Here is a 26943-nt window from a genome sequence, read left to right on the forward strand (position 1 = left end):
CATCTAGTTTTTTTCTTATGTTATCTCCTAGGAGTTTTATAGTTTTGCATTTTACATTTAGGTCAATAATCCATTATGAGTTACACTTTTAGGGTATAATAAGGTCTGTGTCTATGTCTAGATTTATTTTTTTACATACGGATGTCCATAGTTGTTCTAGCACCATTTGCTGAAAAGACCTTGCATATAGTGATGCCAAATTTTACACAAAAAGAAAAAGACCATCTGAATAGGCCTGTATCTATTAATGAAATTGAATAAAAAATTAATAACTTTCCAAAACAGAAAGCACTAAGCCCAGTTGAGTTCACTGGTGAACTAACATTACCCTAATACCAAAACTAAACAAATATATTATAGGAAAAGAAAACTGAAGACCAATATCTCTCATGAATACTGGTATAAAACCCTCAGCAAAATATTAACAAATCAAATCCAACATTGTATAAAAAGAATTGTACACCATAACCAAGTGGGATTCATTTAAGATATACAGGGCTGGTTCAACATTCAAAAATCAATATTTGTAATCCATTGCTTTAACATACTAAAAAAGAGAAATTACATGATAATATCAATAGATACAGAAAAGCATTTGACAAAATCCACCACTCATTCATGATAAAAACTCTCAGCAAACTTGGAATAGAGGGGAACTTCCTCTTACTTGATTTTTAAAAATCTACAAAAAAAAATGGACTATTTCTCCATTTATTTTGTTCTTTGACATGTCCCATCAGAATTTTGTAGTTTTCTTCATATAGATTTTGTACATATTTTGTTGGAGTTATATCTAAGTATTTAATTTTTTATGATACCAGTGGAAATGCATTTTGTTTTTAATTTCAAATTAAATATGTTCCTAACTGGTTTCTAGGTCTGTGATCTCAGTCAAAATCCCAAAAGAAGAATGGAATGTTTAATTTCCTACTATAGAATTAAGTAGTTTATACATGTCCATTATATCCAGTAAACGATAAAGATGTTGAGTTCAACTCTATCCTTACTGTTTTCTGCTGCTGGATCTGTTTCTTCTTGCAGTCTCAGTTTTTGCCTCATGTATTTTGACATTCTGTTGTCAGGTACATACACATTAAGGATTGTTACGTTTTCTTGGAGTATTGACCCTTTTACCATTACATAATGCCCATCTTTGTCCCTGATAACTTTCCTCCTCTGAAATCTGCTCTGTCTGAAAATAATATAGCTACTCCTGCTTAATTTTGATCAGTGTTAGCATGATATATTTTTCTCCATCCCTTTACTTTTAATCTATATGTGTATTTGTATGCAAAGGAGATTTCTTTTAAGACAACATATAGTTGGGTCTTATTTTTTCATCAACCCTGACAGTCTTTATCTTTTAAGTAGTATATTTAGATCACTGACTTTTAAGGTGATGTAGTTGGATTATTATCTATTGTATTTACCACATTTTCTATTTGTTGTCTCTATTCTTTGTTCTTATTTTTGTCTTCCATACGTTCTCTGCCCTTTGTGTGGTTTCAATTAGCATATTATATTCCTTTGTTAGATTATCAATTATACCTTTTGAAAACTTTTTTTTTTTCCGAATTTATCTTAGGGTTTGCTATATGCATTTACAACTAATCCAATTGTACTTTCAAGTAACACTGTATTTTTCATAGGTAATGTAAGTACCTTATAACAGCAAAATATTCCTAGTTCCTCCTTCCTATCCCTTATATTATTACTATCATTCATTTCACTTATACATAGGTATACATCTACTCTTATGTATGGATGTATCTCAGGTATGCAAGGCTGGTTCAACATTCAAAAATTAATTAATGTAATCCATCACATTTCACCCACATACACACACACACACACACACACACAATCAAATACCTTGTTGCTATTATTATTTTGAATAAATGTATTTGTTACCTCAATTAAGAATAAAAGAAGTTTCCATTCTAGCTTTACTTCTCATTCTCTAATGCTTTTCCTTTCTTTATGTAGATCTTAGATTCTGACATATCATTTTTCTCCTCTTTGAGGTACTTATTTTAATACTTCTTGAAATCCAGGTCTACTGGCAACACATTCCCTCATATTTTTTTTTTCTTTTTGGCTAAGAAAACCTTTCTTCTTTACTTTTGAAGGATAATTTTGCAGGTATAGAATTCTAGGTCAGTGGTTTTATTTTTTTCATTCCACTCTTCATGCTTGCTTGGTTTCTGAAGAGAAGTCAATGTAATTCTTCACTCTTCTATGTAGGTAAGTTGTTTCCTCCATCAAGATTTTTCAAATTTTTTTTCTTTATCTTTTATTTGTGTAGTTTGAATATTATAGACTTAGGTCTAGTGATTTTGTTTTTATATTTTTTCTGCTTGATGTTTTCTGAGCTTCCTGGATCTGTGGTTTGGTGTCTGACATTATTTTGGGGAATTCTTAGTCATTATTGCTTAAAATATTAATTGTGTTTCTTTCCATCTTTATCATTTTTCAGGTATTCCCCTTTAACATATCTTTCAGCTTTTGTTCTCCCATAGTTCTTGGATATTCTGGTCTATTTTTCCCCCAGTCTTTTTATTCTTTTCTTTTCAGTTTTGGAAGTTTTTATTGTCACATCTTCAAGCTCAAGAATTCTTTCTTTAGATGTTTTTAGTCTATAAATGAACCAACCCATCAAAAACATTCTTCATGTATGTTAGTATTTTGGATCTCTAGAATTTCTTTTTGATTCTTTCTTAGAATTTCTATTTGCTTACACTATCTGTTCTTGCATATTGTCTACTATTACCATTAAAGCCTTTAGTATATTAACCATAGTTTTGAAATATACTTCATCTGACAATTTCAACATTCCTGCCATATCTGAGTCTGATTCTGATTCTTGTTCAGTCTATTGAAACTGTATATTTATTCCTTTTAGTATGCCTTATGATTTTTGTTGTTGTTGTTGTTGTTGTTGTGTGTGTGTGTGTGTGTGTGTGTGTTTGTGTTTTGTTTTGTTTTTGGTTGAACGGCAGACATGATGTATTGGATCAAAGAAACTTGTGGTAAATAGGCCCTTAGTGATTTAGTGGTGAGGCATAGGGGGATGAAAAGCATTTCTTAGTCCTTTGAGTAGGCCTCAGTCTTTTGGTGACCATGTGCCCCTGGACTGTGAACTTTACCAGTGTTTCTTCTCAGTACCATTCCACCTCTTTAGGTGGGATACTTTGGCTGGAGTTGGGTATTTTCTTTCTTCTACATGACTAGTGGAAATTGGAGTTAGGTATTTCACTTCCCCAGGTAGGTTAGGTTTTAGTAAAATCCTACCATGTTAGGCTCTGGTCAAATAGTTTCTTCTGAGGACTGGTCTTGTTAAGAAGAAGAGAATGATCTGGTGCATTTCAAAATGGTTTCTTTTCTTCTCCTCCTGCAAAGGGGATTATTTTCTCACTGTGAGGAGCTGATAGAGCACCTTGAGGTAAAATTCACAAAAGTGTGGGGGTCCCCTATTAAAACTCCATATAAACCCTATAAAAACTCCAGTCTCCCTGGAGTTTTTAACTTTCTTGCCTATCATGAGCCTCCAACAATTTGGCAATTATAGTTCAAGTTTTCCTACATAGGTACTGGTTCCCATGGAAGTTTCTGTTCATGGGTTTTTTTCCCAGTAATATAATTCTCTGTATCTACCTGGTTTTCTCTCCAGTACTTGGAGCAGTGATTTGCTCTGTGACCTAATTTTTCTGATGGATCTCCAAAGAGTTGTTGGTTTTTCAGTTTTTTCATCTTTTTAATTGTCTTTAGAATATAGTGGCAACTTCTAAGCTCCTTAAATGCCAGGCTGGACACCAGAAGTTGGCCACATATACATTTATTTGTCTCTATTATCTTATTTATCTACTTAGCATAACCAGGATAATGTTGACTAGAAGGGTAATAGTAGATATTTTTGTTTTATTTTTGAGCTTAGAAGGAAGGATTCAGTATTTCACCATTACTAATGATATTTGCTGTGTATGTATGATCAAGATAAGGAAGTGCTCATTTATTCCTGATTGCCAAAGTTCTTTGTTTATTTTTAAATCTTGGATGGGTACTGAATATTACAATATGTTTTCTCTGCATCTACTGTAATGATCATAAAATTTTTTCACTTTTATTATAAGGTACATTATATTGATGTTTGAATCTTTAAGCAACTTTGCATTCCTGGAATAATTTCCACTTGGCCTTTTCCTATATATTGTTGGATTATATTTGCTAATATTATTGAAGATTTTTGAATCTATGCTTGTGAGGGACATTGGTCTGTAGATTTCTCTTGTAATGTACTTGCCAAGGTTTTTCTGGCCTTATAAAATGAAGTGTTTCCTCTTATTTTATTATCTGAAGAGTTTTCATAATATTGATAATATTTCTTCCTTGAATATTTGGAAAAATTCACCAGTGTGGCAGTTAGGCTCTGGAATCACCTCTGTGGGAGGGCTTTTAATTTTAAGCTCAGTATCTTTAGCAAATATAAAACTGTTTTTTCATTTTATATTTTAATAAGTGTATTTTTCAGGAAATGTTTCTGTTTTATCCAAATTTTCAAATTTATTAGAATAAAGTTCAGTCTATCTTACTATCAATATGTATAGGAATATATAGTTCTATCTCTTTTTTCATTACTAATTCTATTATTATGTTTTCTCTATTACTTGATCAATCTTGATGAAGGTATATTAATTTCATTAATCTTTTCAAAGAACTGTCTTTTAGTTTTATTGAATTTTTTTCTATTGGACTACAATTTTCTAGATCATTGACTTATGCTCTGAGATTATATTCATCATCATCCCTTTTTCGGGGTTTATTTGGTATTTTTTGTAGATTAAGATGGAGCTTGGGCAATTAGTTTTCAATTTTTCTGCTTTTGTAATATTTGCATTTAAAGTGTTAGTAACTGGGTTATCTGACAATTTTTGATATGTCAGATTTTTATTATAATTTGGTTCAAAATATTATCTAATTTTTGTTGTGGTTTAAATTCTGTATCTTAGATTGTTTAAGTGTGTTGCTTAAATCCTGATTTAGGGATTTTATAGTTATCTTCCTATTACCTATTTCTATTTGATTCTTTTGTGGTCAAAACCCATGCTTTCCATGATTTCAATTCTTTAAAATTTGCATAGACTTGCTTTATCATTCAACATGTAGTCTATTTAAATAATTTTCCTTGGGCACTTGAATAGATGTATTATACAAATTATTGAGCATAGTGTTTGATATATGACAATTAACATAAGTTAATCATGTTCAAATAGGGACTTAATCTTCTAAGATGAATAAGAGATTTTGATCAACTATATATAACAACTGTTTTTAAGAAATTAGAACTGGGCGCCTGGGTGACTCAGTGGGTTAAGCCGCTGCCTTCGGCTCAGGTCATGATCTCAGGGTCCTGGGATCGAGTCCCACATCGGGCTCTCTGCTCGGCGGGGAGCCTGCTTCCCTCTCTCTCTCTCTGCCTGCCTCTCTGCCTACTTGTGATCTCCTGTCTCTCGCTGTCAAATAAATAAATAAAAATAAAAAAAAAAAGAAATTAGAAAACAAGATGTACAAGACTATAATCTATGAGGGAAGTAAAACAAACTGAGCCATGAGAGTATCCTGGCTTTCTATCTAGTGGCATTTACCAGACTGTGATGCAGGGAGAGCCAACCCAAGTACTACTGTAGAGAAGGCTCACTGAACTGAGCAGTCATCAGAGTTTTGGGAAATTGTAGTGGCTATAATTTTCAGGTGGAAATCTGAGAGTGAAAGGAGCTATACAGAGAAAACTTCAAAAATCTTCTCTGGAGTCCCTTTGAATTTTTTTTTTCCATTTTATTTATTTTTTCAGCGTAACAGTATTCATTGTTTTTGCACAACACCCAGTGCTCCATGCAATACGTGCCCTCCCTATTACCCACCACCTGTTCCCCCAACCTCCCACCCCTGACCCTTCAAAACCCTCAGGTTGTTTTTCAGAGTCCATAAAATTTGGAAGGGGAGGCGAACCATAAGAGACTATGGTCCCTTTGAATTTTTGGCTGAACACTTAGTGTACGTAAATAGAGTTTGAATGTAAGAGGCTGGGCAAAGGACAACTACCCGGAAAAGAAAAACTACTAAACTGCAAAACTATCAGGGTTCACATATTATTGGGAGACATTATTTAAGTTCTAACTTGCTACAGTGGAGTGTCCTCATTAAACACTCAGGGCATTCAGTGGAGACCCAGAAAAGCCATACCTTTGGAATAAGAATAAATTATCCCTAGAGTAAAAGGTACTCTAGGAACACCTACATGGTTCAGTCAGAAGAGCATGTGACTCTTGATCTCAGGGTCATGAATTTGAGCCCCAGGCTGAGTGTAGAGATTATTTTACTAAATAAATGAATGAGGGGCGCCTGGGTGGCTCAGTGGATTAAGCCACTGCCTTTGGCTCAGGTCATGATCTCAGGGTCCTGGGATCGAGCCCCGCATCGGGCTCTCTGCTCCGCAGGGAGCCTGCTTCCTCCTCTCTCTCTGTCTGCCTCTCTGCCTACTTGTGATTTATCTCTGTCTGTCAAATAAATAAATAAAATCTTTAAAAAAATAAAATAAAATAAAAAATAAATAAATGAATGAATGAATAAATAAATAAATCCATTATTAAAAAGCTTAAAAAGAAGGCTCAAACTGATTAAGATGATCCATGAGAAAATGGATACCCATCTGAAGAAAATTCAAACCATTGAAAGGAAAAGAACAAATTCCAAATACTCAGAAACATAAAATACATATTATCTAGTATCCAGTAAAAATACTAGACATATGAAAAAGCAAGAAAACATAAACCTATAAGCATGAGAAAAATTGGTCAATAGAAAGAGACCCAGAAATTACAGATATGATAGGATTAGCAATGACAATGACTTTAGCACAGCTATTGTAACCTGAAACCATAAATCTCTTAGAAGAAAACATAGGCAGTAATCTCTTTGACACTGGCCATAGAAACATTTTTCTAGATGTGTCTCCTCAGTCAGGGGAAACAAAAGCAAAATTAGACTATTGATACTATACCAAAAGGAAAAACTTTTATACAGGAAAGAAAACTATCAACAAAAAGGCAAACTACTCAGTGGAAGATGATGTTTGCATATGATATATCCAATGGGGAACTAATATCCAAAATATATAAAGAACTTATACCTCTTAACACCAAAAAAAAAAAAAAAATCCAATTAAAAATGGAAGAGGACCTAACCAGACACTTTCCTGAAGAAAACATACAAATGGTCAACAGACACATGAAGAGATGCTCAACATCACTAATCATTAGGGAAATGCAAATCAAAACTACAGTGAGATATCATCTTGCAGTTGTCAGAGTGGCTAAAATCAAAACCAAGAAGTAACAAGTATTCATGAGGATTTGGTGAGAAAGAAACTCTCTCATGCATTGTCAGTAGAAATGCAAATTGGTGCAGCCACTGTGGGAAACAGCATGGAGGTTTCCCTCAAAAAATTAAAATAGAATTACCATGTGATCCAGTAATTCCTCTAGTGTGTATTTACCCAAAGTAAAGGAAAACACTAATTCAAAAAGATATATGCACCCCTGTGTTTATTGCAGTATTATTTATCATAGCAAAGACATGGAAGCAGCCCAAACATTTGTCGATAGGTGAATGGATAAAGAAGAAATCTTATACACATAACACACACACACACACACACACACACACACACACAAAACACACACACACCCCCATAGAACATTACTTAGCAATAAAAATGAATGAGAAACTGTCATTTGCAACAACATGGATGGACCTAGAGGGCATAATGTTAAGTGAAATAAGTCGGTCAAAGAAAGACAAATACCATATTATTTCACTCATGTGGAATTTAGGAAACAAAACAAATGAACAAAGAAAGAAAGAGACAAAAAGTGGACATGGAATACAGAGAAAAACTGCTGGTTGGGAGACAGAAGGTTGGTAGGGGAAGGGATAAAGGGGATTAAGAATACATTTATCTTGATGAACACTGAAAAATATATGGAATTGTTGAATCGTTATACATCTGAAAATGATGCTGCATGTTAATTATACTTTGATAAAAAATTAAATAGCTATTATGAATATATTCAAGGATTTAAAGGAAAATATGAACATAATAATGAGAAATGGAAACAATAAAAAAGAGCATATAGAAATTCAGGAAGTGAAAAATATAGGGTCTGAGATTTAAAAATAAATACCCCATAAATGTAAATGCAAACAATTAACTGTAGATGAAAAGGTAAGTGAAACTAAAGACAGGGCAATCAAAACCATCCAAACAGAAGCACAGGGAGAAAAAACTGAACAAAGACTCATAGCTTATGAGAAATAATGATGTACCATACGTGCAATTAGAGTACTTAAAGGTGATAGACACTCCCCAAAAAAGTGTGTGTGTGTGTGTGTGTGTGTGTGTGTGTGTGTGTGTATCTGAAGAAATAATGACTGAAAAAATTCCAAATTTGTCAAAAAATATAAAAGTTCAGATTTGAGGACAAAGAGAAAGAAAAATGTATATCAAAGCACACCAAAATCAAATTGCTGAAAACTAACAAAAGAGAATCTTAAAAGTCACCATAGACACATCATTTATAGTGGTACCAAGAGATTATCCCTGACTTCATATCAGAAAAAATACAAGTTAGAAATATTTCAATTACATCTTTAGGAGTCCTAAAGGAAGAAAAAAATTTTTTAACCTGGAATTCATTATTTAACAAAATATTATTTAACAAAAATATTATTTAACATTAACATTAACATAACATTATTTAACAAAAATATTCTTAAAAATTTTAGATGAAATAAAGATATTTCAGACAAACAAAAGTTCAGGAAATTAATTGCCAGTAGACTTTCACCACAGAAAAATTTAAAGCAATTTCGTCAGCCTGAAGGAAAATGGAAATTCAGATTTTAAAAGAAATGAAGAGTAGCAGAAATGGTATATCTGAAGGCAAAGATGAAAGAAATTTGTAATTCTAGTAAGTAATTTAGTTATGATTGACCTTATAGCAAAAACAATAACAATGTGTTATGACGTTTATAACAAAATAATATGTATCACAACAATAACACAAAAGATGGGGAGCAGTTTTAAGTTTCTTACATTGTATTTGAAGTAGTATATAATTTGTTCATAGATTGTTGCAAGTAAGGATATATATTGAAATTTTTTTGCAAACCTCCACACTCAATATGGGGCTTGAACTTACAACCCAAAGATCAAGAGTTACCTGCTCTACTGAATAAGCCAGCCAGGTGCCCCATATATTGAAAATCTTTGATTAGCTATTAAATAATGAAACAAAGGTATGGGTAATAAGTCAAAAGAGAAGATAAATGAAATTGTAAAAAAATAAATTATAAGTCAGGGAAAGAGGACAAAAGGAAAAAATATAGGTAAAAATATAGAAAACAAAGAAAGATGATAGACTTAACCTCTATTAATAATTACATTAAATGTAAATAGACTAATAATTTTATAAGGTAGAGATTGTCAGATCATATCTAAAATGATTTAACTAATACACTGGCTATGAGGAATACAGTAAATATAAAGATGTAGATAGGTTAAAAGTAGAAGGGTGGGCAAAAATACACTATACAAACACTGGTGATAATAAAACTGAAGTGGCTGTAATAATATAAAGGCAGATTTCAGAAAAAGAAATATTCCAGAGATAAAGAATAATATTTATTCTTAATATATATTATGTATATAAATATACATATTTATTATGTATATTTATAAATATATATTTATGTATATAAATATACATATTTATATATGTATATGTATGTATTATATATGTATATATAAATATACATATTTATATATATGTATATTTATAAATATACATATTTATATACATAAATATATATAAATAATGCTTAAAGAGTCAATTCATCAAGGAGTTATAAAATTCCTAAATATGAAGAGGTTCAATATACATGGAGCAAAAGTTGACAGAACTGAAAGGAAAAAAAAAAAGAGATGTACAATGCAATTGTTGTTGGAGATTTTAGTAATCATCTTTCATAATTTGAAGGGAAAAACAAATAAACAAAAATCCAAAGACCTGAACAACCCTATCAATCAACTTAGGCTAATTGACATTGATAGAGCATTATACTAAAAATACTGCAGACTAATTACTCTTTTCAAATGAATATGGAACATCTCACAAGATAAAATATATGTTGGTCCATAAACCAGGTCACAATAAATATAAAAAGACTGAAATTATGTAGAGTATATTCTCTGACCACAGGGGGAATAAATTGAAAATAGATAACAAAAGGAAATTTTAGAAATTCCTGAATATTTGGCAATTAAACCACATATGTCTAAATAAGCCATATACCAAAGAAGAAAGAACAAGGAAAATTATAAAATATATTAAACTGAATGATAGTGAAAGCAAAACCTACCAAAATATGTGGGATGAAGCTAAAACAGAACTTTAAGGAAAATTTCATAATTTTGAAGATATTATTTTTTTTAAGATTACTTATTTATTTTATAAAGAAAGAGAGACAGGGAGGCAGGGAGGATGGGCAGGGACAGGGAGAAAGAGAATCTCAAGCAGACTGTCCATTGAGTACAGAGCCCAACCCTGTGGGGCTTTATCCCGGGACCCTGAAATCATGACCTGAGATGAAATCAATAGTCAGATATTCAACTGACTAGGCCACCTAGGTGCCCCTAAGTATATTAAAGATGATACAGGATTAAAATTGATTCAAGATAAATATAGTAAAAATCCAAGATCTTTTTTGGACAGGCAACCTGATTCCAAAATTTATATGGAAATGCAAAGGACCTAAGAAAACCAAAAAAAAAAAAAAAAAGTCAAATAGAAGAACAAATTTGGAGGACTTACTCTATGTCATTTCAAGACTTACCATAAAGCTATAATAATCAAAATAGTTTGGTACGGTATAAGGTTAATGAACTGATCAATAAAACAGAACAAAGAATCTAGAATCTAGAAATAGACCTACACACACAGAATAAGTCAAAGTGGATTATAGATCTAAATATAAAGCTAAAACAAAGCTTTAGAAGAGAATACAGAAGAATAACTTTGTGATCTCAGTGGAGGTAAAGATTCTTTAGATGGTACCAAGAAAACACTGCTCATAAAGAAAAACTTGGTAATTGGGTAACATCAAAGTAAATGACTATCGCTCTTCAAAATACACCTTGTAAAAATAGAAAGGCATACTGCATACCAGGTAAAAATATTTACAATACATATAACTGATAAAATATTTAAATAGATAATTCTTAACTATGTGTATTTAATATGTAATATAAATACGTGTATATATAACATATAAATGTGTAGTTTATAAAATATGTTTAAATATATAAATTACTCTTTAAACACATTAAGGCAAAACTAGAGTGACTACCATTAACATACTAAGAAGTGTTAATGAGAAAATGAAGCAACTAGAAATCTCATACTTTGTTCGCAGAAGTATAAAATGACGCAACCACTTTGGAAAACTTTTTTTTTTAAGATTTTATTTATTCATTTGACAGAGCTCACAAGTTGGCAGAGAGAGAGGAAGGGAAGCAGGCTCCTTGCTGAGCAGAGAGTCCGATGAGGGGCTCGATCCCAGGACCCTGAGATCATGACCCGAGCAGAAGGCAGAGGCTTTAACCCACTGAGCCACTCAGGCGCCCCTGGAAAACTTTTTGACAGTTTCTTATAAAGTCAGTCACAGGGGCACTTGGGTGGCCCGGTTGGTTAAGCCTCTGACTCTTGCTTTTGGTTCAGGTCATGATCTCCTCGTTGGAGATCTAGTCCCCCAACGGGCCCAGTGCTCAGTGCAGAGTCTGCTTGAGATCCTTTCCTCTTCCCTCTCCCTCATCAGCTGCTTCGCCCCCTGCTCTCTCTCTCTCTCTAAATTAAATACATAAATAAAATCTTAAAAAAAAATAAATTCAGGCACAGAACAGCCCTACTTTTAGAAGAAATTCCATTTTTAGAGGGAAAAATAGACATATTAATAAAAAGATTATGAATGAGTTTTTCTTTTTTTTTTTTTTTAAAGATTTTATTTGACACAGAGAGAGAGATCACAAGCAGGCAGAGGCAGGCAGAGAGAGGGGGGAAGCAGGCTCCCTGCCAAGCAGAGAGCCCAATGCGGGGCTTGATCCCAGGACCCTGAGATCATGACCAGAGCCAAAGGCAGAGGCTTTAACCCACTCAGCCACCCAGGTGCCCCTATGAATGAGTTTTTCTATTAGCCTTATTTCTAATAGCTCAAAAGTGGGAAAAACCTGCATGTCCATAAACAGATAAATAGATAAACAAGTTTTGTGTGTATACAATGGAAATCTACCCATTAACAAAAAGGACCAAATTGCTAATCCATGTTGCAACATGATTGAATTTCAAAAATGTTAATTTGTATTCAAAAAAGTTCCTACTGTATACTTTTATAGTCTTATATGAAATTCAAGACTAGGCAAAACTATTCTGTAGTAATAGAAATCAGTTCAGTGGTTGCCCAGGGCTAGGATTATGGATCATTGAAAGGGAGCACAAGATAACTATTATCTTCTTTGGGGTGACAGATACATGAATGTATAATTAGGCAAAATTCATAGAATTTACATTTAAAATGAATGCCTTTATTATATGTATATATTAAATTATACATCAGTATGATTAATTTTAAAAAGCAAAGTAGTTCTATAGTTGCTTAACATACACAAAAAAGTAATTTTTTTTTAGAATATTAGGAAATTTATTTTAGTGCTTACTATATGCAGAGCTCTGGATTAAATATTATGGAAGAATACAAAGTGGTATCAGAAACATTTCTTGAGGGGTGCCTGGATGGCTCAGTTGCTAAGCGTCTGCCTCTGGCTCAGGTCATGATCCCAGGGTCCTGGGATCGAGCCCCACATCAGGCTCTCTGCTTGGCGGGAGGCCTGCTTCTCCCTCTCCCACTACCCCTGCTTGTGCTCTATGTCTCTCTCTCTGTCAAATAAATAAAATCTAAAAAAAAAAAAAAAAAGAAAGAAAGAAGCATTTCTTGACCATCAAGGAACTTAATATTTAGTTAGAGTAATGCAGTAGGAACTTGATTGTATACTTAATCGTATGGTGGTAAAATTATTAAGTAACAGCAGTGATAGATGTAGAAAAGAGTTGTGAAGTTCAGAGGTAATGAGTTGATCCATGAATAGAATATAAAAAGCACAGTGCCTGACAGATAATATATGCTCAACAATTTATTTTGTTTTTTGGAGGATGTGAATTTCCAAGGTATAATTGAGGAGGTTGTATTTAATAATGTAGGCCCTACAAAATAGGAAGGGTTTTAGAAAGCATCAAGAACTGGCGAGACGTTCAGATCAGAAGGATGTCATGTGCAAAGGTAAGGTGAAAAAACACACGTTTTGTACAAAAGAGTGATACATATTTAGTGCCCTCATTTGAGCAGAATGAAAAGCTTCATGCAGGAAGAATAATAGGAGGTGAATCACTAGGCCTCAATTATGGAGGTCCTTAAAACCAATTTAAGAAGTATAACCTTATGTTAAATTTATATTTATGAATTGTCTATGTAGAAATAAAACAGGCAAGAAAAGCTATTTCATCAGGAAAAAAAAACTTATTTTGTAATTTCATTATATAACACTAACTAAAAAGTCAGTTAACCGGAACAATGAAGCTGTTTTGATGAACACAAAACTGAAATTGGGGTTTGCTGATTTTATTTTATTTTATTTTTAAAGATTTTACTTATTTATTTGACAAACAGAGATCACAAATAAACAGAGAGGCAGGCAGGGGTGGGGGACACAGGCTCCCCACCGAGCAGAGAGCCCAATGCCGGGCTCAATCCCAGGACCCTGAGATCATGACCTGAGCCAAAGGCAGAGGCTTAACCCACTGAGCCACCCAAGTACCCCAAGGGGCTTGCTGATTTTAGATGGGTGTTTTTTGTTCATTGGTTTGGTTTTGGGTTTTCTGTTTTTTTTTTGTTTTTGTTTTTAATGATCACCAGCTTCCACTTTATTTCTGCTATATTTTCTTTTGGTTGCATCATGTATAGAAAATCCTAATTTAGATAGTTAAATCATAAATAACAATCCTATAACAGTTTAATTAATTAATTAATTAATTTATTAATTAATTTAGAGAGGTGGAGACAGGTCAGGGGAGAGAGAGAAAATCCTTGAACAGACTGCCTGGTGAGCACAGAGCCTGACAAAGGGCTTGATCTCACAACCCAGAGATCATGACCTGTGCCAAAATCAAGAGTTAGATATTTAACTGACTGAGTCACCCTAGTACCCCTACAACAGATTACTTTAAAGTTTCTACATATCTTTCAATAAAGCAGAAGTTTATTTCAAGATTTGCATAATAAATGTTTTAACCTGGTAGTACAAGTTAACATGTTGGTGTTGGTAGTTTCCAGTGTGTTACCATTTGGAATATGATATATTTAAGTAGGTATGGCAGTTTTTATTATGGTTTTTATATTGTTTAGATTTATTTTTTAAGTTGCAAGGCAGAAACCCAACTCATACTAGTTTAAGCAAAAATAGGACTCTATCGGCTTACATTACCAAGAAGATCAGGAGCAGCTCTTTTTTTGGACTGGAACTACACCACTGGTTCTCTTGGGTCTCAGGCCTTTGCACTTCAACTAGAACTTACGATGTCAAGCCTCCTGGGTCTGCAACTGGCATGACTGTGGGTTTTGGGACTTTGGCTCCATAACCAGGGCTGGGGTGCCTGGGTGGCTCAGTTGATGAAGCTTCCAAATCTTTTTTTTTTTTTTTTTTAAAGATATTTATTTATTTATTTATTTATTTATTTGACAAACAGAGATCGATCACAAGTAGGCAGAGAGGCAGGCACAGAGAGAGGAGGAAGCAGGCTTCCCACTGAGCAGAAAGACTGATGCAGGGCTCGATCCCAGGGCCCTGGGATCATGACCTGAGTTGAAGGCAGAGGCTTTTTTTTTTTTTTTTTTTTTAAAGATTTTATTTATTTGACAGACAGAGATCACAAGTAGGCAGAGAGGCAGGCAGAGAGAGAGGAGGAAGCAGGCTCCCCGCGGAGCAGAGAGCCTGACGCGGGGCTCGATCCCAGGACCCTGAGATCATGACCTGGGCCGAAGGCAGCGACTTAATCCACTGAGCCACCCAGGCGCCCCAAGGCAGAGGCTTTAACCCATTGAGCCACCCAGGTGCCCTGAAGCATCCAAATCTCGATATTAGCTCAAGTCATGATTTCCTGGTGGTGAAATCATGCCCCACATCAGGCTCTGTGCTCAGCGGAGGAGTATGCTTGAGATTCTCTCTCTCTCTCTCCCCTCAGCCCCTACCACCTCAAATAAACAAATAAATCTTTAAAAAAATTTGTTTGGCTTTTGCTTTTTTAGATGTAAGTATGCTAACATACTTAGCATATGTAGATATAAAGATTTTAGCATATGTAGCATGTATATATGTAAAGATGTAAAGATTTTGTTTATCTTCTCTTCTTTCCTGTCTGTTTTTCTTTGTATTTTTGGCTTCATTCACTCTTATTTCATACAGGCTCTTCCATGTGCCAGAGAAGATGGGCATGACAAGTCAAGTCCACATGCTTATAGTTTCCAACCCGAGTTTAAGAGAGCCTTTCCACATAGTTCCAGCAGAGAATTCTGATTGAGCCAAATTACTGTCTGTGTGGCTAGCAGGAGTGGTAGGAAGCAGGTGGTAGAGCTCTGTGACTGGTAACTCCATCAGGACGATGGTGGTATTCAGAAATATTTCCCCAAAGAAACCGAAAGAAGGAATATAGGACACTAAGTTATTGTTTTCACAGTCTAAAGTAGTTTCTAAAAAGCAGTTAAGTGTTGAAAAATGTAAAAATGAAACATTTTAAAACCCAAGAACAGTGTCCCATGTTTTATGGTTTGATTACCTTAGCTTTTGGCAATGGAGCCATAGAATATAGGGCAGGTCATGAGAGGAGGTAATGATGAGTAATAATTTTATGTTTTGTGAGATTAAGAGTCACTTATAGTTTGTCTCCTTCCCAATCCCATCTTGTTTCATTTATTTTTCTCCTATCCCCCTAACCCCCCATGTTGCATCTCCACTTCCTCATATCAGGGAGATCATATGATAGTTGTCTTTCTCCGATTGACTTATTTCACTAAGCATGATACCCTCTAGTTCCATTCATGTCGTCGCCAATGGCAAGATTTCATTTCTTTTTTTTTTTTTGTATAAATTTATTTATTTTTTCAGCGTAACAGTATTCATTGTTTTTGCACAACACCCAGTGCTCCATGCAATACCTGCCCTCCCTATTACCCACCACCTGGTTCCCCCAACCTCCCACCCCGCCCCTTCAAAACCCTCAGGTTGTTTTTCAGAGTCCATAGTCTCTTATGGTTCACCTCCCCTTCCAATTTTTTTTTTATAAACATATAATGTATTTTTATCCCCAGGGGTACAGGTCTGTGAATCGCCAGGTTTACACAATTCACAGCACTCACGATAGCACTTACCCACCCCAATGTCCATAGCCCGCTCCCCCTTTCCCAACCCCACCTTCCCCCCAGCAACCCCCAGTTTGTTTTGTGAGATTAAGAGTCATTTATGGTTTGTCTCCCTCCCAATCCCATCTTGTTTCATTTATTCTTCTCCTATCCCCCTAACGCCCCATGTTGCATCTCCACGTCCTCATATCAGGGAGATCATATGATAGTTGTCTTTCTCCGATTGACTTATTTCACTAAGCATGATACCCTCTAGTTCCATCCACGTCATCGCAAATGGCAAGATTTCATTTCTTTTGATGGCTGCATAGTATTCCATTGTGTATATATACCACCTCTTCTTTATCCATCCATCTGTTGATGGACATCTAGATTCTTTCCATAGTTTGGCTATTGTAGACATTGCTACTATAAACATTCGGGTACACGTGCCCCTTCGGATCACTGCGTTTGTATCTTTAGGGTAAAGTAGTGCAATTGCTGAGTCATAGGGTAGTTCTATTTTCAACATTTTGAGGAACCTCCATGCTGTTTTCCAGAGTGGTTGTACCAGCTTGCATTCCCACCAACAGTGGAGGAGGGTTCCCCTTTCTCCGCATCCTCGCCAGCATCTGTCATTTCCTGACTTGTTAATTTTAGCCATTCTGACTGGTGTGAGGTGATATCTCATTGTGGTTTTGATTTGTATTTCCCTGATGCCGAGTGATGTGGAACACTTTTTCATGTGTCTGTTGGCCATCTGGATGTCTTCTTTGCAGAAATGTCTGTTCATGTCCTCTGCCCATTTCTTGATTGGATTGTTTGTTCTTTGGGTGTTGAGTTTGCTAAGTTCCTTATAAATTTTGGATACTAGCCCTTTATCTGATATGTCGTTTGCAAATATCTTCTCCCATTCTGTCAGTTGTCTTTTGGTTTTCTTAACTGTTTCCTTTGCTGTGCAAAAGCTTTTGATCTTTTTTTTTTTTTCACTTTTTTTTTTAAGATTTTATTTATTTATTTGACAGATAGAGATCACAAGTAGGGAGAGAGGCAGGCAGAGAGAGAGGAGGAAGCAGGCTCCCTGCCAAGCAGAGAGCCCGATGCGGGGCTCGATCCCAGGACCCTGGGATCATGACCCGAGCGAAAGGCAGAGGCTTTAACCCACTGAGCCACCCAGGCGCCCCCAAAAGCTTTTGATCTTGATGAAATCCCAATAGTTCATTTTTGCCCTTGCTTCCCTTGCCTTTGCTGATGTTCCTAGGAAGATGTTGCTGTGGCTGAGGTCGAAGAGGTTGCTGCCTGCATTCTCCTCAAGGATTTTGATGGATTCCTTTCTCACATTGAGGTCCTTCATCCATTTGGAGTCTATTTTCGTGTGTGGTGTAAGGAAGTGGTCCAATTTCATTTTTCTGCATGTGGCTGTCCAATTTTCCCAGCACCATTTATTGAAGAGGCTGTCTTTTTTCCATTGGACATTCTTTCCTGCTTTGTCAAAGATTAGTGGACCATAGAGTTGAGGGTCTATTTCTGGGCTCTCTATTCTGTTCCATTGATCTCTGTGTCTGTTTTTGTGCCAGTACCACACTGTCTTGATGATGACAGCTTTGTAATAGAGCTTGAAGTCCGTAATTGTGATGCCACCAACTTTGGCTTTCTTTTTCAATATTCCTTTGGCTATTCAAGGTCTTTTCTGGTTCCATATAAATTTTAGGATTATTTGTTCCATTTCTTTGGAAAAAAATGGATGGTATTTTGATAGGGATTGCATTTAATGTGTAGATTGCTTTAGGTAGCATAGACATTTTCACAATATTTATTCTTCCAATCCAGGAGCATGGAACATTTTGGAAGGGATTTCTTTTTAAGTTCAGTAGTATTTTTAAGCAGCCTCTTAACTATTCCTTAGTGGATGATATTCAGAAAAGGAAAGCTCTTAGTTCAAACTAAGATAAAGTATTAAGGAAAAGGAAATATGAAGGAACAGGAAGACTAGAATAACGGAGTTTGTGTCGAGAACTGGCTGTTGAACACTATTGACTTTTCACAGCAGTACCTGGACTTTGTAGTGGCCCCTCCTCTCCAAGGAACTAGAGTGCTTCATTCTGTGTGGGAAACATAATAGATATAACTATTCACTCTCTACAATTGATGCTGTGGTATAGAGACTATAATATTGATGTTCAAGTATGATTTAAATAGTCATTTCAGTAAAACTAGCACGGAACTGGAGTCCAGGCTCTGTCATCAACTGCTTGACCTTGGGTAAGGCAAATGACTTCCTTATCTTGACTCTGTTCTCTTGTTTCTGAAATGAGGGTATTGGTCTTAATGACCCTTGAAGTCTCTTTCAGTGACAGCAGTAGGCTATGAGCCTCTGAATAGCCTGCTGGGTGTTCCCCTCTATCTCTGTATTGGCATTGGTAGTAGTTATGCTTTGATGGACATGGGAGAGAAATTTGCTTTTGAGTGATCCCTCTGATACTGTTCTAGGTGCTAAGCAGCCTTGGAAAGCAGATGAAACGTGTACTTCTTTCTTGCTTAGAACAACGTGATTTCCATGAATGTCTGTTAAGTGCCAATTTTAAGGGATTCCCATAAAAAATTATCAAAGACTTTGGTAGACAAAAATGGTACAAAGAACGAATATTGCACCTGATGCAATGATGTCTGCATGTGTACTTCTTCCTGGTTTCAAATGTGGATCTTTTTCTCCCTTATGAATATGCCAAAATCTTGCATCTAACAGTTCTAATGACATTTCCAAAGCTCCCATTGACACACACATACATACACACTCACAGTATATTATCTAGTAAAGTGGTTGTGGAATTAACATTTTTTCCTGGAAGGAAAAATATCTGATTTAATGACCAAATCATTTTAAGGCAGCACAACAGAATTTCACAGGAACTAAATCTATTTCTTCACACCGATCATGCATGTTTTACTCAAGCATTGAGTCATTAGCATGTTTATAATGGTTCTAATTTAGCACAACATTTTCTGAATTTTATCCTTGAGTCATTTACAAATTGTTCATATTGAATAAACAAAGGAAACAGATTGCATTTTATACTTAGTAATTTATCTGAAAGAAGAGGGGAGGGTTAATTGTTTTAAAGTTTTGGTCTGTTTGGGGAAGTGAGCCTGCTTTTTCATTGCTAGGCATAAATGCCATTTCTCATATTTTTGGGGATGGGGGGTTCTATGGAGGAGTAAAATGAAAAATTAGGACCAGGACAAGATTGGCCACTCCCAGAGGGGAGTGTGGAGCAAAAGGGGAGCTGGCACGAGATTATCCAAAACAGTTGGTGCATTCCTTAATGATCAAGTGCTTGAGAAGTCCAGCTCTTCCTGGCAGAGCATCTGTGTTGATGTTTATATCACTGCCCTGCTGTATGGGAAAGGCATGCTTTCTCTTGCTGCTTGGCTAAAAATAGGATGGAATATAGCATTGTATGAGATATTTTAAGATAGCAAAAACATTTAAGAGGTTAAAGGTTTGGCTTTTGGATCAAAAAAGATCAGTGATATAACTCGTGTTTCTTGCAGACTGAATTTTATCTAGAGTTTGTCAGTGATTCGAACTCTGTTAAGGCAAGTTATTCTAGGTTCATTTGGTGCAGTCTGAAAAACCCATTCTGCTCTCTTTTCTGCCAGCTCTCCAGCATGAAGAGCAGGCCTGAAAACAGCCTCTATTTATACCCCCTTGTTCGTATTTGGAAAATCAGTTGTTTCATTGGAGAGAGGGGGAGAGAGAGAAGGACAGCACGAGCATTCGTCAGGGAGTATGCTTTGTACGTTATAGTGACTTCAAAATAAAACTGGCACATTTTGGTGTCTAATTATTTTTAGTGAGCTTGGAGGGTTTTAATTAAAATTTAAGAGTGCTCTTCAAGCTCTCCAAGCTCCAATTTTATCCCACTGTATTGTGGAGCACTTGTCACTGTGGAAAAATGTACAGTAACTGGCATGTGCATCTCTGTTTCCTAATGAAAAATGTGGGATGGATGATCAGCTGGAGGAGTATAAATACATGTATATAGTCTGAACTAGTAGTAAACCAAAGGTACTTTTGATAATTTACCATTGTTCTTGAATACATAAAAATTTATTGCATTTGAAATCTGTGATTCTTATTGTAAAAATAAAAGGAATTGATTTAATATTCTCTTAAAAGATTTAAAGCAAGAAGAAATCTGCATACTGTGGCAGCAGTCATTGTTTTTTCTCACTGAAATATTTTAAAGAATTTTTCATGTCATGTTTCTAATGTTTTAGAATTTATAACTTCATCACATTGAGGCAGAAGGACTATTGTTTACTCACAGGCGAATTGTTTTAAAGTACCCGTGCCCTAAAATTTTTTCCCATTATTCTTTCCCCTTTCCCCATGCTGGAGTTTTAGCAATCAGTGATTTATTTATTTATTCTCTTTGGCACGTTTTAAATACTTTCACTTTGTGCAGAATAGGAGTTAATATTGCTGTGGCTTTATTTAAATATTATAAAATATTCATTTATTTTATAATATTTAAATAAATATAAATATTTATTTAAATATTATAAAATATTATAATACAGGTTAGGAAATAAATATCTCATATACTCTCACTTCAAATTTCTCTTATATGGTGAAATTAATTGCTAGCATGATAAAGCATTCTTGACTCACCTGGCTTGAAACCTTGATACTTAGGAAGCAGAAATGTTGCTTTGCAATCCATTATGCAGGGTATTTATTAAAAATTATTTCTGAATAGTATTTTTACTTTTTTCTTTAGAATAAGTTTCTTGAAAACCTTAAAATGCAAAGGAAAAGAGAAAAACAAAAAACTGTGACTGAGAATGAATTTTAACATGTCAAAGCCTTTCACATCCTTGATTAAAATATAAGCAAGAATTGAAGTGCACCTCTTGATTTTTGAATTTTGTTTTAATCACATTATTTACAAAAAGTACCTAAGATAAATGTAATAAAATCCTGCATTTCACTGAACATATATTAATTTATGGACACTAATCCTTTCAAAGTAAGTTGGGTTAATTTTGGCATTTTCCCCTTTTATGCTGAAATATTATGGCTTACATTCTTTTTAATGTGTACATTTCATGGTGACTTTTTAAAAAATCTTGTAATGTTGTGGTTCTTTCTCCTAATTTCCAAAAAGTATGTAGTTTCTTTCCTATTTTTTAGCTGAAGGCAGTTCCGTCAAAATACTAAAATTTGAATAATCAAACTCAGATAGTAAAATATGCTATATATTATTTCATGTTTTGAGAACTGCAGAACTACTGTCTAAGTATATTAGCTGTTCTCAAGTCAATTGCCTAAAACATATTTTTCTGTATAAAATAATCCAAGAATATCTAGGTCATATTAGGTCCTTTTATTTCATCTGGAATCCTCCATGATACTGAGTTAAAGCCAGTCTGTGTGGTCTTACTCTTCCCATGTACATAATACAAACTGGACTTCTTGACTAATTCTCACCTTTTTGGTTTTAGCCTTTGTGCGTGATCAGAATGGGGTTAAGTCTGATCTGATCAATTACCTCTGTAAAGCTAGTGTCCTGTTAATGTAGTTGAAGGATGTGCCATATAGAGGCTGAATCCTTTTTTTTTTTTTTTTTCAGTGTAACAGTATTCATTCTTTTTAATTTAAACCCTTACCTGAATATTGTGCTGAGTGGGAAATTTTAAAACATAAATTTTCATTTACAACTTTATCTATTATATACTTCCTCATTCCAAGTCAGAAACGCCTCAGGGACAACAGTAGTGTCCTTCACCTGTGTGGTATTTGTTAATACTCCCTATCTTCTGGCCTTCTCCCCCTCATCTTCCTTGCTTTACATTACGGTATGGAGCATGCTAAAACTAATTGTGGCATGCCCTTTGAGGTTTGGCAGTCAGATAATTAGGTGAGAAAGAGGGGAGTTTTTCAAGAGACTTCCTGAGTTTTGAATCTTCCTGGAATCTCTTAGAATTGAGGTTAAATTAATAAGGCTATATGCAGTGACTTCTATTGTTCTGTAGTGAAAGGCAATTGGTGATTGTTATTAAATATTTTCATGAGTTATAAATATAAACATGGAAAGCCTGCTTTATTTTTTTCCCCTCAGTGTCTTCTACTGAAATGGGAACTCATATTAACTAGATTAACTCAGCATTATGTTGAGGATTAATTTTTTAATAGGAATGTGAAATGCTTTGATGTTATTAACCATTTTATTAATGAGTAGCTTTTATGTGAAGCTGTGTACACATGGTCTGATTTATGTTTGAAGTGTGTATTCCTGTTGTCCATACAGTTCTATTTTTCTCCCATGAAGCTTCAGCATTCTTTTCCTGGAGCTCTGAAAGATTTCAGGTCTATTTATAGAAATGAGAGACATATTTTAGCCTGTTTTACATTAGTGTGTATCTAATCCTAGTTTATGAACTTGCTCTGAATTTGTGATCATTACTAGTAAATTGGGCTTTTGTCTTTTACTATTATAATATATACTCTCAACTCAAATTTGAACCAAACAAATTATGCTTTAGCATTTATATCATTGATTATCAGTTTAGTTCAATGTTACAACATGTATGAAAGGGTTAAAAATGAAAAAGCACTAACAGAACTGGGTAGCATAGGAACTTGAAGTCATTTTATTGATTATTCTTATCCATGATTTGATGTTCTATTGACCTCTCTCAGAAATTTAAATCTGTTTTGGGAAAAATTAATCTCTGTTAGGCATGGCTTTGAGGATTTACTTTTTAATTCCCAAATTTAGTATTTTCATTACTTTAGCATGAAAACAAAATGTGTATAAAACAAAGTACATACCTTATTTTTGAATATGAAATAAAAGTAGCAAGAGAACATTTTGGAAATTAAATGCAAACTGGTGTATATATATGCACATAGTTCCTTTTGGAAGGTCACTCAGTATCCAATTTTTAATCATGATAGTAGATCACTTGTTGAAGCCTAAAAAACTAAATAGGAAAAAATAGAATAAAAGGAGGAGGGAAAGATAAAGGGAAGAGGGAAGGGAATGGGCAGTGAGATTTCACTTAATAGAATCTATTTAGAAAGAATTTTAGCTTCTGTGATAGCGAGTTGGAATGGTTGGTGTTCTTCATCAGCCATTTCATGGCACACTGTTCTGGATTCCATCCATTCCTTGATTGATTGATCATGTCATGGACAAATGTTAATTGTTTTCACCAATACTTTCTAACGATGCAACGGTGTTCTCATTTCTTACCCAGGGCTCACTGTTTTTTTAAAGCTTATCTAGTTTCTAAAACCCTTTAGATCCATCTTGACCTTACTGTCATTCTAAAAAATTCAAGGAGGATTTAGAAGTTGGAGAAAAAAAATGAAAGAGAAAATGCTAAAGAGATAGGTACTGATATGGGAGAGGAAAGGCATTTGGAATTGGAGTAACTATTTTAAATATAATTTTAAAAAGAAGTTATCAGAATTTTGACACTTGGAATGTTAAAGTTAAATGCAAGTGTGCTTTCACCAAGGATTTAGTATTTAAATCTGCATTCCCTTTTGGAAACATGACCTATTTGTTAAGATTTGAAGCTTAAAAAATATATAGATAGATAGATAGATAGATAGATAGATATAGATATATATATAGTTGTAAGCGGTAGCTCTAGTTGCAAACCCATCTGAATAGAGACAAAAAAATAACTCATTGAGAAAGTTTTGCTGATTATTAGGACATTCTAAAATTTAGATTTCTGTAACCTTTATGAATCTTTATAGAAACAACTATAATCACTCCCTATAATCTAGTATGTTATTTAGATATGCAGTAGGAAAAGTAGTGTTTAACTGAATATTCCTTTATAAGAATATATATCCCTTTCTATATAAGAGAAAAGTTTTAGTGGTTTTTGTTACTGAGGGACAGAGAACATCTTGACTTTATTTTCTTTGAATTTTTCTCTAAATGGGTATTTTACAAAAATTGCCATATTTTATTTCTTTTTTTTAAGGACTAAGTGGTTACACTTTGTTTGGTTTCTTCTCCCTTGAAGATTTGTCATTCTTCCTTGAAGAGCACATTAATTTTGCTTAGACTTAAAAAAAAAAATCACCTGGATTAAAAGGACCAACATCTAAACTTAAGCCTATCATAGAAAAGAACCCCCTTTTCTGTCCTATCAGTCTAAAAAATGATAAATGCTGACTGAATATTAATAGAATTATATTTAAATACCAAGACAAAATTATTAAGCATTATCTTTTTTCCTGGGAATAGTTCAAATAATATTCTGGTAAAAATAAGTTCAGTTGTGGTATTTTGTGATAGATACAGTAATATAATTGTCTGTATCCTAGGGTTAAAAGAACAATGAAAAGTAACTTTGATCATTTTAAAATGAGAGAATTTCTCCATAAACTGGCTTTTTGGATTTGTAATATTTTAATACCTAAAAATTACATATGTAATATATTTAATCCTTACTTTTTTACTCTAATAGATTCCTCCTGCATGGAAAAACTACTTTCAAAAGATTGGAAGGAAAAAATGGAAAGACTAAATACCAGTGAACTTCTTGGAGAAATTAAAGGTACAATATATGAAATATCAAACATATCAGTGTGGAGAACATGCTTATTGCTCTCTGTACCCTAATTAAATTCTTACCTTTAATATTTGTTTATATATGAGAGGGTAAATGTATAGTGTGTCCTTGAACTTTTATTCCTATAATGTTTACAGAATGAAATTCTTGACTTCCCTTTTTTTAAGTCTATAAACATATAAATTATTAGATAAATTGCTTCATTAATTTACTTAACAGAAAGGTGTGAAAAAGAAACAAATGTCAAAAGATGAAGGACAAATTAAGTTAAAGATAATTTAAGTCTTCCCTCTTGAAATCATAATAATGGTTTAATTTATGAATCCAAATCATTAATTTGCATTTCTTCTGGTCAAAATGGTCAAGGGTAGCACCTGTAAAAAAGAGTTTATAGAATGTGTTGTATGTAATGGCTTATGGGTGGATTTTGAAGCTTGGCTACCGTTTTTAAGTCCTGGCTCTGTCACTTAGTAGCTGAGTGACTTTGGGCAAGTCACTGAACTTTTCTATGTTTCTAATTCCTCGTATCCAAAATGGGAGAGTAAGAGTTTCTACCTCATAGGCTCATTAAGAGGATTAATACAGTAAAGCTTTGAGAAAAGTTTCTGGCACTTAGAAAATACTTATGAGGTTGAATTATGGTTGCTGTTTTTATTAAGATACCCATAGGAACATAGGTTGATTAATCTCACCCAGATTTCATAGGATTTAACTTTTCATGACCTCTGACCCTGCTGAGGATGAGCATGTGTAGTTCTGAAGATGTGTGATTAATACTATTATTTTGAAACATGTTAAGAACCATTAAAAATTGGGGCGCCTGGGTGGCTCAGTGGGTTAAGGCCTCTGCCTTCGGCTCAGGTCATGATCCCAGGGTCCTGGAACCGTGCCCCATGTCGGGCTCTCTGCTCAGCAGGAGGCCTGCTTCCTCCTCTCTCTCTGCCTGCCTCTCTGCCTGCTTGTGATCTCTGCCTGTCAAATAAATAAATCTTAAAAAAAAAAAAGAACCATTAAAAATTAAGTTTCCCTCTCAGTCAGGAAGTGCTTCTTCTTCCCTAAATCTCTCTTGTTGATGCTTTTGTGGAGAAGAAGGATCGTATAAGTTTTGGTATCATGAGTAGAATCCATGGTCATTAATTAATTCTATAAGGTATCTCTTACAGTCATCGCTCTGATTCGCACTAACAATTTGGGAATTTGTGTTAGTTTTGTGAAGTTGTCAAACAACTTCAGGTGAATCTTCCTATTGGTCATGGATAATGTCTCATTTAAGATAAACATCTGGCAATAACTATCTGGTGAAAATGGTATTTTTAATTTGTTACAGAAAATTGTCTAATGTTTAGGCATGTTGTGTTCAATTTAAATGAAGACAAAAGGTAGTCATCTCTTTCTCAGGAAATAATTAGTAACTCATGCTATTAACTAATACAGTGTTAAAATTAAGTGGAAATTGGATATTATTTTAAATTTTCCTGCTTCTGTACTGTACTCACTCATAAAGGCCATTTGCTATTTTGGGGGAAAATAAACTTAACTTACAACTGATGGGTAGAAAGAAAGTCATTAGAGACATATTCTCCATCTAGCTGCAATAACATGCTGTGTGCTACTTTGCATGTCATTCTGGGTTTTCTATCCTTTCCGAAGTCATTGGTTTTACAACAGTGAGAACAGAAATGGTTTATGCAAAGGCAAGCTTTTGCCAGCATGAATGATGGGGGTCTTGCTTTTTCTTAGTCATGTGGAAGCTAACATTTTATTATGTTATGATTCAGCATC

General features: G+C 34.3%; 1 protein-coding gene across 9 annotated transcripts in view; it reads left to right on the forward strand.

Moving 5' to 3' along the window:
• The window catches only part of SOX6 (SRY-box transcription factor 6), a 645777-nt gene that overhangs the window by 354979 nt on the left and 263855 nt on the right, over positions 1 to 26943 (forward strand). For all 9 annotated transcript variants that reach the window (XM_046016041.1, XM_046016039.1, XM_046016042.1 and 6 more), the window contains one exon: positions 25057 to 25146. In XM_046016041.1, the coding sequence (XP_045871997.1) occupies positions 25057 to 25146 (90 nt within the window). The remainder of the gene's footprint in view (positions 1 to 25056; positions 25147 to 26943) is intronic.

This window comes from Meles meles, chromosome 8 (assembly GCF_922984935.1).
Source record: "Meles meles chromosome 8, mMelMel3.1 paternal haplotype, whole genome shotgun sequence".
Taxonomy (NCBI): Eukaryota; Metazoa; Chordata; class Mammalia; order Carnivora; family Mustelidae; genus Meles; species Meles meles.